This window comes from Lynx canadensis, chromosome E3 (genome assembly GCF_007474595.2).
Source record: "Lynx canadensis isolate LIC74 chromosome E3, mLynCan4.pri.v2, whole genome shotgun sequence".
Lineage (NCBI taxonomy): Eukaryota > Metazoa > Chordata > Mammalia > Carnivora > Felidae > Lynx > Lynx canadensis.
In genome coordinates this window covers 26,861,966-26,876,475 of record NC_044318.1, presented here as the reverse complement: position 1 = coordinate 26,876,475, position 14,510 = coordinate 26,861,966, and the positions used below count along the sequence as shown (strand labels likewise).

The following is a 14,510-nucleotide window of genomic DNA, read 5'->3' as shown; positions in this document are numbered from 1 at the left end:
CAGAGCCCGACGCGGGGCTCGAACCCACAAACCATGAGATTGTGACCTGAGCCAAAGTCGGACACTTAACTGGCTGAGCCACCCAGGCGCCCCGGGTTGTTCCAGAACTCAAAGCAGTTGTCCCGCTGACCTCACCAGCAATGCCGGCCTGCCTGGCGGGGGGGTGGGGAGACCCAGTTCGATGTTGGCCACCTGCCGGGAGTCTTGTGCTGCCCCCAGCACTGTGGTCTTTGCTTCGTGGAGGCCACCTCTGGTTCCGGCCTCCCTTTTGTCCACTGTCCTGTCAGGTGCCACCTCGCGAGAGAGCCGAGACATGGAATGGCGTGCTCTCTCTTCTTGACACACCAGCAGGTTTCTCACCGTGACCTTTCGGGGACCTTTCCACATGCTGCCACCAACGATAATGGTCACATATTTGTTCCATGTCTGCATTTCCTTAGGGCCGGTCACCTTGCCTTTCACCTTCAGCTTCTGACAGCCACCCAGGATGCATACAGAGGCCTGCTTTCCCATGGCCATGGGCCCTGGTGCCACCCTGGCCCGGTTTCAGCAAGGAGGCCCTAAGGGACCTCTCAGTTCTGCTGCGAAGGATCCTGGGGCTTCTGGTAGAGAACCTAGCCGAATGTGCTGAACGGAGCTGTGACCAGCAGAGAGGGGTCCCGGAGCGGCTCATACTGTGAATTCCCTCCTTGCCACCACGCGTGAAAAATCTCATCCAGATAAAGCCAGTTACACTAAAATGTCATGCGGCTTGACAGGGAAAAATGTTTCCCAAAGGGCAATGCGAGAGGGATCTGGAGGGAACGAGCAGCCCGTCTACCTTCCGTGACAGAGAACGTTTCGTGCTTTGACGCCCTCCCTCCCCCGCTCCTTCCTCCACGTGTCTTCCTCCTTCTCTCGGTCTTCTCCGTTCTGCGCCCCTCCCTGTCAGCCCCAGCTGTGGCACACGCCCCTGCTGTCCTCGGCTTCCGGTCCAGGTAAGCAAGCCAGCGTGCCCCAGAGATGTCACGGAGCCCTTCCCCAGCAGGGGCGGCTCAGCTCTGTTAGATTCATTCGTTTATTCAACAGTAGACAGCGGGCACCTGCTCTGTGCCAGCAAGGGCAGTAGGTCCTGGGAACAAACAAATTAGAGGGACAACTTGATGGCTCTGGGGGAGATGGCCCCACGGGATAGGTCTGCCGGCACCAACACAAATTCCTAAGTCCCTTCTCTGTAAACCTGGTTCCATGATCCTGGGCCGCACTCAGGGATCTGCATTTTCTTTCTTGCTTTCTTTCTGTCCGTCTGTCTCTCTTTTTTTTAATGTTTATTTATTTTTGCAAGAGAGAGAGAAAGAGAGCGTGTGAGTGCAGCAGGGGAGGTGGGGAGGGGGGGACAGAGGATCTGAAAGTGGGCTCCATGCTGATAGCACAGAGCCTGACTCGGGGCTCGAACTCACGAACCGTGAGACTGTGACCTGAGCCTAACTCAGACGCTCAACAGACTGAGGTACCCAGGTGCCCTAAGAATCTGCATTTATCTAAAGAGCCGTCCTGGTGATGCTGGTGCCCCTGGGCCAGTCTCAGAGAAACATTCTTTCGCCCGTGGGGTTGTGCCCAGAGCCACCCGTCCAAGCGTGTCTGTTGACTGACTGTGCCATCTGATGTCGGCTGCCTTGCTTGCCCTCGAGGGGTTAGAAAGTACAGCATCTTGGAGCAGGGGTTCGTTACACGTGTCTGTGAAGGTTGGGAACTTGGCGATGCTGAGCACGGGCTTTGGGGAGATTGCCTTAGCATACCCAAATTTCTTGATGTGCTCAGCACTTGCTCTCAAAATTGAGGTGGCCCGGGTGCTGCCTCATGTTCCCCCTCCTCTGCAGACCCCTGCACTTGGCTGCACTTCTCCAAGTTGCTGGCATTTCTCTATCACTGGTGGTGGGGGGGACCCTGGCTTTTAGCTCTCCCGGAATGACTCTCCCCTGCAGTTTGCCCCTCCTGGCTGTGTGATAACACGTCCTCTACCCCCCCTGCCTCCCCCCCCACCGATGGTAAGTAGGAGGAGACAGCCCGTGTTATCATCACTGGTTGCAAAGAACGGAAAACCATCTAACATGGTTTGAGTCAAGGAGGTAGAACAGAATGACACGGGGGGTCCCACGTGACCCAGAGGCAGCGAGCAGAGCCCGGGCCTGTCAGCTGATGGGAGGCCAAAGTCATTAGGCAGTCCCTTGCCAGGGCCTCACACCCCCACCGGACGTCTGCGTCCTGCCTCCGCACGATCGTGCACTTACGCGGTGGCCCCTGCAGCTGCCCCAAAGTGGCGCCCTGAGTCCTACAGACGAACGAGACCAGCAGCCTCCTGATTCCAAGTCTCAGGAATACCGTGATTCGGTGGACCCAGTTTGGGGTTTGGTGCGCATTCCCGGTTTAGGTCACTGAGCTTGGGGAGGGTGGGCCCGCATAGTGCTTTTCCATTCTGGGGTGGGGGACGGTCAGCTGCCTCTCTCTGAGGGGCGTGGGGCTGGGAGAAAATGAGCAAGTGATGTGCTTCCTTTCCCTGGTGTAGCGGGCATGGCAGAGGGTGGCGTCCCATATATAGAGGTGTGATTGGCATATGATTTGTGGAGACAACATTATGGATGGGCCTCACAATGAGAGGGCAAAGGAACAGCATTCACGGAGCCCCTCCTGTATGCTGACTGTATCTCGTTTCATAGCAGTACTCTGTAGGGACTTCTCTGGGGTCCAGAGCACTCCGTTAACATCCCATAAGTACGGTTTCCAGTGGGGTGGTGCCGACATTCACACCAGGCTGATCAACTCCGAGCACTGATTTTTCCAGTGTTCCAGCAAAAAATGTTTGCTTTATAAATGGCTGTAATGAAAAGAGTAACAACCGAGGGATGTTCCATGGAGTCAGAGATCTGGACATTAAGGCGAGAGTCAGGTTCAAAACCAGGAGCCACTGAAGATCTGACATTGGAGGTTTATGGTTCGGCTCAAGAGAATTCCATCGAATTAATACTTCCTGGTGGCCCCAGTGGGGTTTCACCTGCCTGCCTGTCTCTTTTCTCGAGGAAAGCATCTCAACAGCATCTCTGGCCTTTGGCAGTGTGGGCGTTTGCCGGCTCCTCTCCGAAGACTTTTCTGGAGAGTACAGTGCAGCAGAAGGGCCACGGTCAAGGACTTTGAAGTTTGATGGGTCCTCAGCCCTACCCTGTGACTCAGGTCACCAAATATCCACGGGCCTCAGCTCTTCCATGGCGATGGCCCCACCTTCTTCCCAGGGCTGTGGAGCTTTTTAAACGAGACGGTGCCTGAAGAGGGCTTTGCCCTTGTGCTTGAGGCTCCTTAATTACTTAATAAATGGCTGTGATGAAAATAGTAACATTAATCATATTACGTAATATTATTAGTATATAACAATATTAATTTGTTATTAGACTTAGAGTTGCTTGAACACGGGAAGTATGTTGTGTCTTTCTCTCCCTGCTACAGCACTGGTAAGAGGCCTTAGATATGGTAGGTGGGAGAAAATACTTGCTGAATGAATTTATTATACAGGGTACCCATAAAGTCTAGAAGCAGAGGCGAAAGGGCAGAGTCCGGGATCGGCTGGTATGACCCTGCAGTACACGATGTAATACTATATAATACCAGACAATATGTAATGTATCGGCATGCCGTCTGCCCTTAGAAAGTGTGGTTCTGTGCTTCATGGGGAATTGCAGTGAACGTGATAGATTAATACCCCAATCCTGTCAATTCCGCACATACGTCCTTGATATTTTGCTTCAGACGGTGTCTGTCTCTGATTTTCGGTGAGCCAACTCGTGCCTTTGGCCTGCCCGGGAAGACAGAATGAAGGGGATCAATAGATACAAAAATAAAGACTGAGTCTTTGTTTCCGGACTTGATGGTCACGGGCCACCCTGCCGATCCTTTTCGTCTTTCCTGCCGGGCATCCCCTTCTCGGCGGGCGGAGGCGGTCTCTCTGTGGGCACCAGTGGCCTCCTGGATGAGTCTTCTCCCTTCTCGTTCCTCACCTCTGAGCTTCTCCGCAGCTGCCCAGGGATGCGCATCCCGTCACATGGCTGTTGCCAGACATACCATGAGAATCGTTCCCGTGTTTGCAGACCCCACGTGTCATGGGAGCCCATCCTGTGCAAGCCACCCAGAAGCTCGGTTGTCGCTAGGTGGTTTGGGTCCCCGAGTTGGTCTGAAGCTCAAACAGAGCTTTATGCAAAGAGGGCGTGTGGGAATCGAGGATTTCAGGGAAGCTACTTGATTTGCCGGAGTGAAATCCAGCCCCTGTTGTGATGGCTTCTGGTTTTGTCACCTGAGTGGCTTCAGCTCCCCCTTTTTTCTTCATAGAGACGTAATTACCATATAACGCTGTGTAAAGCGTACATGTTGACTTGATACATTTGTACATCGCAGTATATTATATATTGCATATGATATTATATATTGCATTATATATTGCATATATATTGCAATATTATATATTGCAATATGATTACCACCACAGCATTAGCCAACCCCTCTGTCACCTCACGTAATTATCATTTCACTTTGTGGTGAAAACATGGAAGATCTAATCTCTTAGCATCTTTGAAGTATATGGTACAGTATGCTTGACTATAATCACAATGCTGTGCATTCGATCTCCAGAACATATTCATCTTGCTAGTTTAGACCCTTTGACCAGCATATCCCCCACCCCACCCCCAGCCCCTGGCAACTACCATTCTACTCTTGGTTCCTCTGAGTCCACACATAAGAGACAACCTACGGTGTTTGCCTTTCTCTGTCTGACTTCTCTCACTTAGCGTGATGCCTCAAGGTCCACCCGTGTTGTTGCAAATGGCGGCATTTCCCGTATGAATTCCCTGTAAGAATACGCAGGCCATGGGAACATGGCCGAGTGATACGTCGGCTGACTGTGACTTCGTTCTCTCTCCTGCAGGACACCAGCCATGATTGGCTGCTCCTTCGTGGTCAACAGGAAGTTCTTTGGTGAAATCGGTCTCCTTGACCCTGGCATGGATGTGTATGGAGGAGAAAATATCGAACTTGGAATCAAGGTTTGTGCATGGCATCCTTTCCCCCTGGTTTATTCGTGTTTGTGAGCACCGCCGCCTGATCGTCCTTCGTGTGTGTTTTAAAGCTCCTTTAGCTGGTGAGTGGCAGGATCGTTCACCCATCCCCCGTTCCTGTGCCAGCCCGGCTGTCCCAGGGGGAACGTGGGGAACCCTGGGCTTTCCCTTCTCCAAAGGTTGAACAATGTGTTTCATGCCTTGGTGACCCAGCTTGGACCTGAGCCGCAGAATTCGGTTCCCACATCCACCCAGTTTTGATTCTTCCCTTAAATGTTTCTTAAATTCAACTGTCTCCTTAAGTAGTATCCTATCGTATACATGTCGACGATTCAGGTACCTCATGGAATCATAAGATGCCAGGAGAGAGAAGGACCATGTTCTGTGGGACCCTTCCTTTCCTTAGAAATGCTTCTAAGGGGGAGGTTAGGGAAGGGTAATGATAAAACATTACCCAGATCAGCTTCACTGTTGAGATATTTTGGATACAGTTGACCCTCCAACAACGTGGGTTTGAGTTGCACGGGTTCACTTACATGCAGACTTTTTTCGATAAATACAGTACAGTGTTGTAAATGTATTTTCTCTGCCTTAGGAGTTTCTTAATCAGGTTTTTTTCCCCTCTGGCTTCCTTTGTTGTAAGAATACGGTATATAATACACATAACACAAAATATGTGTTAATCGGCTGTGTACATTATTGGTAAGGCTTCCGCTCAGCAGTAGGCTGTGAGTAGTTAAGTTTCTGGAAAGTCAGGGCTTGTACATGGATTTTCAACTGCACACAGTGGGTGGTCAGTGCCCTGAACCCCTGTGTTGGGTCAGTTGTACTGTGTTTTGCTCAAGATTTTCTTTGAAAAGCAAATTCCAGTGTAGAAAAAATAAAAGTTGAACACACTGATGCATTCCGACCTCTGTTTTAGAGTGAAGTCAAATGAACCCCAGCCAGGGGTTTGGCTTGGGTGGCTCCTTGAGGACCCAGTAACCACTGAACTGGTATGTCTTCCTCCATACCACAAAGAGCAGGTGGTCTTTGTGTCCCTAGCTGGAACCTCTGTGTCCACTGTCCTTTGTCCTGACCCTTTTCATGCCTGAGCCCCTGGGAATCAGGCTTGTTGGAAACAGCTCAGGACACAATATGAAGTTTTTAAATATATTGACTTTCCTTTGCTTTCCTCTTCTGCATTCCCGTTTTTGTTCTACCAGGCGGACACTCAGTCTGGATCCCCTACCCTCCTCAAAGCCTGCTCTCTATTTGACTCTCTCATCCCTCACTGCCCAATACCTTCCACCGGCCCCTCGTCTGTACTGGATCCCCCTTTGTGGGATGAAAGGCGTCATGCCCTCATGATATAATGACCTCCTGGGATACATGAGTGAAAGGGGATGGTGAGGACGTTCCCTGGATCCTAAAATCGCTCCCTTTTGGAAACTGCAGACTCTTCCTGTGCTGTCAATGTCAGGCTGGGTTTTTTCCTCGATGGAATTTGCATAGGATTTCTTTGTAAAGCCCAGCAATTAAAAAGCCTATGAATATGATATTATAGCGAATACATTTGTCATTCATCCGTTTGGAATTTAATTGAAGGAAAAGATCTGGACCCAGCACGATGAACTTGGCCTGTGACTCAAACCTCTACCCGTCCTGTTCCCGTCCATTTCTCCTCGTTCTTTTCTGCTGCTTTGTTTTTTCTTTTCTTTTCTTTTTTGTTTTAAAGTTCTCACTGACCTCTAGCCTGCCATAGAATTTACTTACTTATTAGGAGTGTTGGTTTTCGTCGACCTTGCCCTCAGTAGATTGCCCTTTACGGGGCCCCGATCTTTGCTGTTTTCACCTTTGTGTTCCATGCATGTAGAACCATGCTTAACACATGACCCGGTAGGTGTCTCTTAGGTTAATGCTTGAATGTCTGTTAGGAATCTGTGATAACTTGTTGCAGGTACCTATCTGCAAAGGAAATGAGCTGATGGAAGCCCTGCCTTGAAAAAGTTAACCTTTTTTTTTGTTTTTAATTTTATTTTTATGATAAGAGAGATTTGAATGTCTCTATATGCTGTTAGAAGGAAGCCGGTGAAGGGTAAGACATCACCAAGAGAGGGGAGAACCAGATGATGGGGGGGAAACACTGCCCCTATGTGACCAGGCACATAGGTAGAGGAGTTATGGGGACAGGAGGGACTCCCGGATTGATTGCCACTGCCTGCTGTGTTCTGGGGGAAACAGAGGCTGTGACAGCAGAATTCAGGGCTAAGGCTTGCTAAGACGTTGGTCTCCCCACATTTGCAAAAGTATTTGCCTTGCAGTGACTTGGACCTTGCAGAGGGCAGCGTGGGGGGGCTCTGCCGGGCTCCGTGGAGATGGTGGTCCTGTGTGGCTGGCCCCAGCCATGAAGGGGGCAGGGGGTGTGTTGGCTTCCACCCCAAAGCACAACCCAGGACACCAAAGCCGGCTGTACCACCATCCAGGGGCCAGTGGGTCCTACTCTGCACGCTCCCCAGGAACAGGCTAGAGTGAACGGCCCATGGAGTCTGCTCGTCTGCTCCCAGTCCTGGCTTCCCTATGGTTCAGCTCCTGGCTGTTCTCTGCACGTCTTCATGAGCACTTCAGATGGATCGAGGCATGGATGCCACCCTCCTGTGCACTTACCTGCCGCTTACTGTATACCCAGGCATATCCAGCATCCACGCTGGAGGTGTGGGATTGTTTATGCCGTATTCCCGTAGATTACGTCGTCCTGCCAGTTGTGAGCTGACTCCACAGAAGCCTTGGTTTTCTGCCAGTTCTCTTTTTTTATGTTTATTTATTTTTGAGAGAGAGAGAGAGAGAGAGAGACAGAGTGCGAGTCTGGGGGGGGGGGGGTGGGCAGAGAGAGAGGGAGACACAGAATCCAGAGGAGGCTCCAGGCTCCGAGCTGTCAGCCCAGAGCCCGACACGGGGCTCGAACTCACGAACCGCGAGATCATGGCCTTAGCCGAAGTCGGACGCTTAACCGACTCAGCCACCCAGGCGCCCCCCCCAATTCTTTTTTTTTTTAAGTTTATTTATTTATTTTGAGAGAGGAAAAAAAAGCACGAGTGGGGGAGGGGCAGAGAGAGAGGGAGAGAGAGAATCCCAGACGGGCCCCGTGCTGTCAGCACAGAGCCCAATGCAGGGCTCAGTCCCACGAACTGTGAGAGCATGACGTGAGTAGAAGTCGGACACTTAACCCACCGAGCCACCCAGGCGCCCCGGTTTTCTGCCGATCATTAAAGCAGGAGTCGAGTGCTGTTGGTGCCATAAAGACCAAGACCTGGGTTCAAGGTCCACGTAGTTGCTGTCTACGTGGTACTCTGTGGTTCTCAGGGTGTGGTCCCCGACAAGCAACATCGACCTCATCTGGGGACTTGTTACAGATGCAGATTCCCAGGCCCCATTCCCCCCCCTCCCCCCCGAATCAGACACCCTGAGGTGTGGCTCAGCAACCTGCCTGGCGACAAACCATCCAGGTGATTCTATTACACACCCAAGTTTGAGAGCCGCTGGTCTACACCGCAGCCTCAGCCAGCTTCCTGGTTAAACACATGCCTTTTCTCAGAAAGTAGTTCGGGTGAGGATCCACACCTTTCAAGGCTGGGTGCCCCTCGCGGCCACTGCAGGCCCTCAGGGTGCCCTTCGCCCTCCCCTCACCCCCAGCCTACCTTAGCTGTCAGCACCTTAAGTCGTCCTTAACTTCAAGGGCAGGTGTCTGGACCAGGTGACTATAAGGTTCTTGAGGACAGGGCTCCCTTTTACATGAGGTCATCGATGTAATCTATTTTACAAACTCTGTTCATTCTCTTGCATTTTGTGCTATTTCATGCTGTTAAGAACACAAATTAGATGACAAAAAGGGGCACCTGGGTGGCTCAGTTGGTTGAGCATCTGACTCTTGGTTTCAGCTCAGGTCATGATCTCATGAATCCGGAGCCCCACGTTGGGCTCTGCACTGACAGCTTGGAGCCTGCTTGGGATTCTGTCTCTCCCTCTCTCTCTCCCTGCCCCTCCCCAGCTTGCACTATGGCATTCTCTCCCTCTGTCTCTCTCTCAAAATAAATAAACATTTAAAACAAACGAATTAGGTGAATGATAAATACATTGTTAAGAAAGCCATCCCCACTGCTTGAAAAAAAAAAAAATCAGAGCTTTGTTGAACATACACACACCTGTATGGAATTTTCGTTTGGTGCCCATATACAGTTGTACACATTGACCTGTAAGAAATGACACATCTCGTGCTTTAGTGAAGTAGGAAAATTTTAATACGAGCACGCTGTCTTTCTTTGTGATTTTTTTTTTCACCAAGAAATAGGTCCCCCTGCAATCTTTCTAACTGTTCTTTGAAATTTTTGTTGTTGCCTTTTCATTCCATCCTAAGTGAGTAAGGATGAATCACGAGAATCGGCATGCAAAGTCTCACTGTGGTTCAGGGAAAGATACTAGCAGGGTTGACTCCAGGGCCGTTGCTCAGGTGGAAGGCAGCTTGCCTGTGACCAAAACGATCGATGCAGGGAAGGGGTGGGGGTGGGGGGAAGCTCTTCAGGACTGAGAGAATAAATGAGATGAGAAATTGAAAGGTTTCATCTTGTTCTGAGTAACGTTAATCAGAAACTATTAACAAGGCATATTATAGCAACATGTCTAAATGGTAAGAGCAAAGAAATTCTCCAAGGAGAGAAGACCGCTTAGATTCCTTTTAAGTGGTGTAAAAAAATCAGATGGCTTCAGATTTCTCCAGTATGTCCGACTTCTCTGGGAAGAGAAGGCACTGTCTTATTCTGAAGCCTCGTAAAAAAGAGTGACACACAAGTTTACCGAATCCTGTTGGGCACAGCCGTCCCTAAAGGGAGACAATAGAAAGACATGATCAGATCCTCTGGCTCTTGGAAAACATCTTTCCTTGGTCAGGAAACTCAAGAAGTAGATACAAGGCAGAGTTCCTGTTTGTGTGTGTGTGTGTGTGTGTGTGTGTGTGTGTGTGTGTGGTTGGCAAGTATTTGTGAGACCGGATGCAGGTCAGTGATCTAGAGGGTGTGGGGAGGCACAGCTGGGATAATCTCTTACCTGGCTCAGTCCAGCCTAGAACCTTCCCTGTGGTTCAGCTTTTGCAGGAGGCTCCACAATGGTCGCAGCTGAGATTCAGACCCATCACGATGAGTGATGGCAAAGGATGGATGTATTTTCATTTGCTTAGAGTCACAATAACGTTCTTAAACAGCAGAGTTTGACCTGGCCGCCACAGTCGCCGGTGGCAGAGTACGTAATGGCCCCGGGCCACACCATTTTCCTAAGGAGTTTGGATGCCATTGTCATGACCCAAAGGGCCCAAGGTTGGCAGCCCCGCCATCTTGCCCAGTCCAGTCCACTTGAACTCAAGACACTGAAGACCTGCCTCGTCACCCATTTGGACCTCCCGGGCTCAAGTCTGCTGTATCTATTAAATGTTGTGATTTGGGTAACGGTCACTCCTGGGGGAACCAGACCATTGGTTCTATTTAGTTTTCCTGATCCTTAGAGTGAATATGAATCTATTTCCCCTTCCCCACTGGCGTTGGTCATGTCTGGCCATGCAAATGACTTCGTAGTGCAGGATTAGAGGGTGTCTGTGATAAAATTCAGTAACTACCAGTGTGATCAGTGTGAAAAGACAGGCTGGGAGGACGCTATGGGAGAATCTAGCAAGGGAAAATAACTTAGTCTAGGGATTGGGAAGAGCCTGCCTAAGGGAGTGATATTTAAGACTTTAAAAGTAAGGTGAATTGAAATAGGCAAAGAAGGCGTGGGTGTGTAGTGTGGGAGAAAGAATGTTCGAGGGAGTTTCAGTTAGACGAGATGCGTAAGTCCTAGAGAGCCACTGCACAGTATAATGCCTATGGTTAATACTCTGTTGTATACTGGGGAGCTTGGGTGGCTCAGTCAGTTAAGCATCCGACTTCGGCTCAGGTCATGATCTCGCGCTCTGTGAGTTTGAGCCCCACGTCGGGCTCTGTGCCGACAGCTCAGAGCCTGGAGCCTGCTTCAGATTCTGTGTCTCCCTCTCTCTCTGCTCCTCCCCCGCTTATATTCCCTCTCTCTCTCTCTCTCTCTCCCTCTTTCTCCTCTCTCTCTCAAAAAATAAATAAACATTGACAAAATACTGTACTGTATACTTAAGTATTTTCTAACCTTGTGTTTTTTAAATTTAATTAGCTTATTTTATTAAGATAGACTTGACCTGTGTCACTGTATACATTTAATGTATACATTTAAGTTGTACAGTATGATAGTTTGAATTATATATTTTGTGACACGATCACTGCACTAAATTTAGTTAGCATCCACCATCTCATATAGGTACAATAAAAAGAGAAAACAAAAAAAAAAGTTCCTCATGTTGAGAGCTCTTAGGATTTACTCCCTTAACTAACAACTTTCATATAAATCCTAGAAGTGTTAACTATAGTCATCGTTCTGTACTTGTTACATCCCTAGTACAAACTTATCTTATAATTGGATGCAGCTTTATTTTTAATATCTTTTTTGAATGTGAGAGAGAGAGAGAGAGAGAGAGAGAGAGAGAGAACATGAGCAGGGGAGGTGCAGAGAGAAGGGGAGACACAGAATCTGAAGCAGGCTCCAGGCTCCAAGCTGTCAGCACACATTTCTGATGCGGGGCTTGAACTCATGGACCTTGAGACATGACCTGAGCCAAGGTCGGATGCTCCATGCACTGAGCCACCCAGGCGCCCCAATACTTACCGTATAATTGGAAGTTTGTACCTTTTGACCACCTTTCCCCCTCACCCCTTCCCCTACCTCTAGTAACCTCAAATCTGATCTCTTTTTCTAAGAGTTTGTTTGCTTGTTTGTTTGTTTTTAGATTTTGCGTATAAATGAGATCACGCAGTCTTTGTCTGACTTATGTTATGTAGCATAATGCCCTCAAGGTCCATCCATGTTGACACAAATGGTAGGATTTCCACGTTGTTTTTTTTAATGGCTGAATAATATTCCATATATATATATATATATATATATATATATATCTCAACTTCTTTATTCATTTATCTGGTGATGAATACTTAGGTTGTTTCCACGTCTTGGCTGTTGTAAGTACTGCTGCTACGACCATGAGGGTTCATGTATCTCTTCAAGTTCGTGTTTTCATTCCATTTGGATACATTCCCCAAAGTGGAATTTCTGGATCATATGGTCATTCTGTTCTTCATTTCTTTGAGGATCCTCCATACTGTTTTCCGTAGTGGCTGCACCAATTTACCTTCCTACCAGGAGTGCACAGGGGTTCCCTTTTCACCACATCCTCTCCACCTCTTGCTATCTCTTGTCTTTTTGATGATGACCATTCTCACAGGCAGGAGGTGATAGCTCGTGGCGGTTTGATTTGCATTTCTCGAACGACGGGTGACGTTGATCATCATTTCATGCACCTGTTGGCCTTTCGTGTATCTTCTTTGGAAAAATGTCTGTTCGGGCCTTTTGCCATTTATTGATGTATTTTTTTATTATTGAATTGTGGGAGTTCTTTATAAATTTGGATATTAACCCCTTATCATATATGTAGTTTGCAAATACTTCCGTAGGTTGTCTTTTCACTTTGTTGATTGTTTATTTTGCTGTGCAGAATCTTTTTGGTTTGACGTAGCCCCACTTTATTTTCTATTGTGTCCCTTGTGCTGTAAGCGTCAAATCCAAAATATCATTACCAAGACCCATGTCAGAGAGCTTTTCTTCTGTTTTCTTCTAGAAGTTTCATGGTTCTGAGGCTTACATCTTCAGTTAATTTTTGTGAGGGGTGTAAGCCAGGTGGCTAGTTCCATTTTATGACATGTGAATATCTAACTTTCCCAGCACCATTTATTTAAAGAGACGACCTTTTCTCTTTTGAGTATTCTCAGCTCCCTTGTCAAATATTAGGTGATTATATATGTTGGGGTTTACTTCCGGGCTCTCGATCTTTTCCATGATCTGTCTGTTTCATGCCAGTATCACACTGTTTTGACTGCTATAATTTTATAGCATAGCTTGAAGTCAGGAAATGTGATGCTTTCTCTCTGAACTTTTTTCTCAGGATTGTTTGGGCTGTTTGCGGTCTTTGGTTCCATATAAATTTTAGTATGATTTTTTTCTACTTCTGCAAAATATGCCATTGGAATCTTGATAGGGATTGCATTGACTCTATAGATGGCTTTTGGCGGTATGAACAACATTTTTTTAATGTTTATTAATTTTTGAGAGAGACAGAGAGAGAGAGAACAAGTGGGAGAGGGGCAGAGAGAGAGAGAGAGAGAGAGAGAAAGAGAGAGAATGCAAAGCAGGCTCCAGGCTCTGAGCGGTCAGCACAGAGTCTGACACGGGGCTCGAACCCACAAACCATGAGATCATGACCTGAACTGAAGCCAGACACTTAACCAACTGAGCCACCCAGGTGCCCCTGGTAGTATGAACAATTTAACAATATTAATTCTTTCAATCCGTGAATGGGGGTATATCTTCATTTATTTGTGTCTTCATCGATTTCTTTCCTCAGCGTCTTAAAGTTTTCAGAGTAGAGATCTTTCGCCGCCTTGGTTAAGTTTATTCCTAAGTATTTTATTGCTTTTGATGCTATTGCAAATGGGATTGTTTACTTTCTATTTTTTGGATTTCATTGTTAGTGTATAGAAATTCTACTCATTCTTCCCTGTTAATTCTGTATCCTAGAACTTTACTGAATTGATTGATTAGATCTAACATTTTTTTTTTTTGGTGGAGTCTTTAGTTTTTTCTATACATAAAATCGTGTCATCTGCAAACAGAGAAACTTTCGCTACCTCCTTTCCAATTTTGATGCCTTGTATTTCTTTTTCTTGACCGATGGCTTTTGCAGGGACTTTCAGTGGTTGAATGGGAGAGGTGAGACTGAGCACACTTGTTTTGTTTCTGCCCTTAGAAGAAAAGATTTCAACCTTTCACTATTGAGTATGATATTAGCTGTGGGCTTATTATATATGGACTTTATTATGTTGAGGCACGTTTCTTCTGTACCTAATGTGTTTAGATTTTTTACCATGAACAGCATTTGGTCAGATACTTTTTCTGCATCTGTTGATGATCGTATGATTTAAGTGTTCTTTTTTTTTTTTTACCTTGTGTACTTTATTTTTATCTTTTAAATGTTTATTTACTTTGAGAGAACACAGAGCTCAACACAGGGGGCTCGATCCAACGAACTGTGATTTTGACTTGAGCCGAAATGAGGAGTTGGACACCTAACTGACTGAGCCCACCAGGTGCCCCAAGGATTCTTTTATTTTAAGTTTATTTATTTTGAGAGAGAGGGAGCACACCTGTGCCTGAGTTGGGGAGGGGCAGAGAGAGAGGGAGAGAGAGAATCTCAAGCAGGCTTCTCACTGTCAGCACAGAGCCTGATGTGGGGCT

General features: G+C 47.6%; 1 protein-coding gene across 1 annotated transcript in view; it reads left to right on the top strand.

Moving 5' to 3' along the window:
- Nucleotides 1-4,940: 4,940 nt before the first annotated feature.
- Nucleotides 4,941-14,510, top strand: part of LOC115504042 (polypeptide N-acetylgalactosaminyltransferase 17) — a 114,369-nt gene continuing 104,799 nt past the window's right edge. The window contains exon 1 of the mRNA XM_030300689.1: nt 4,941-5,066. Within this exon, the coding sequence (XP_030156549.1) occupies nt 4,959-5,066 (108 nt within the window). The 5' untranslated portion in view covers nt 4,941-4,958. The remainder of the gene's footprint in view (nt 5,067-14,510) is intronic.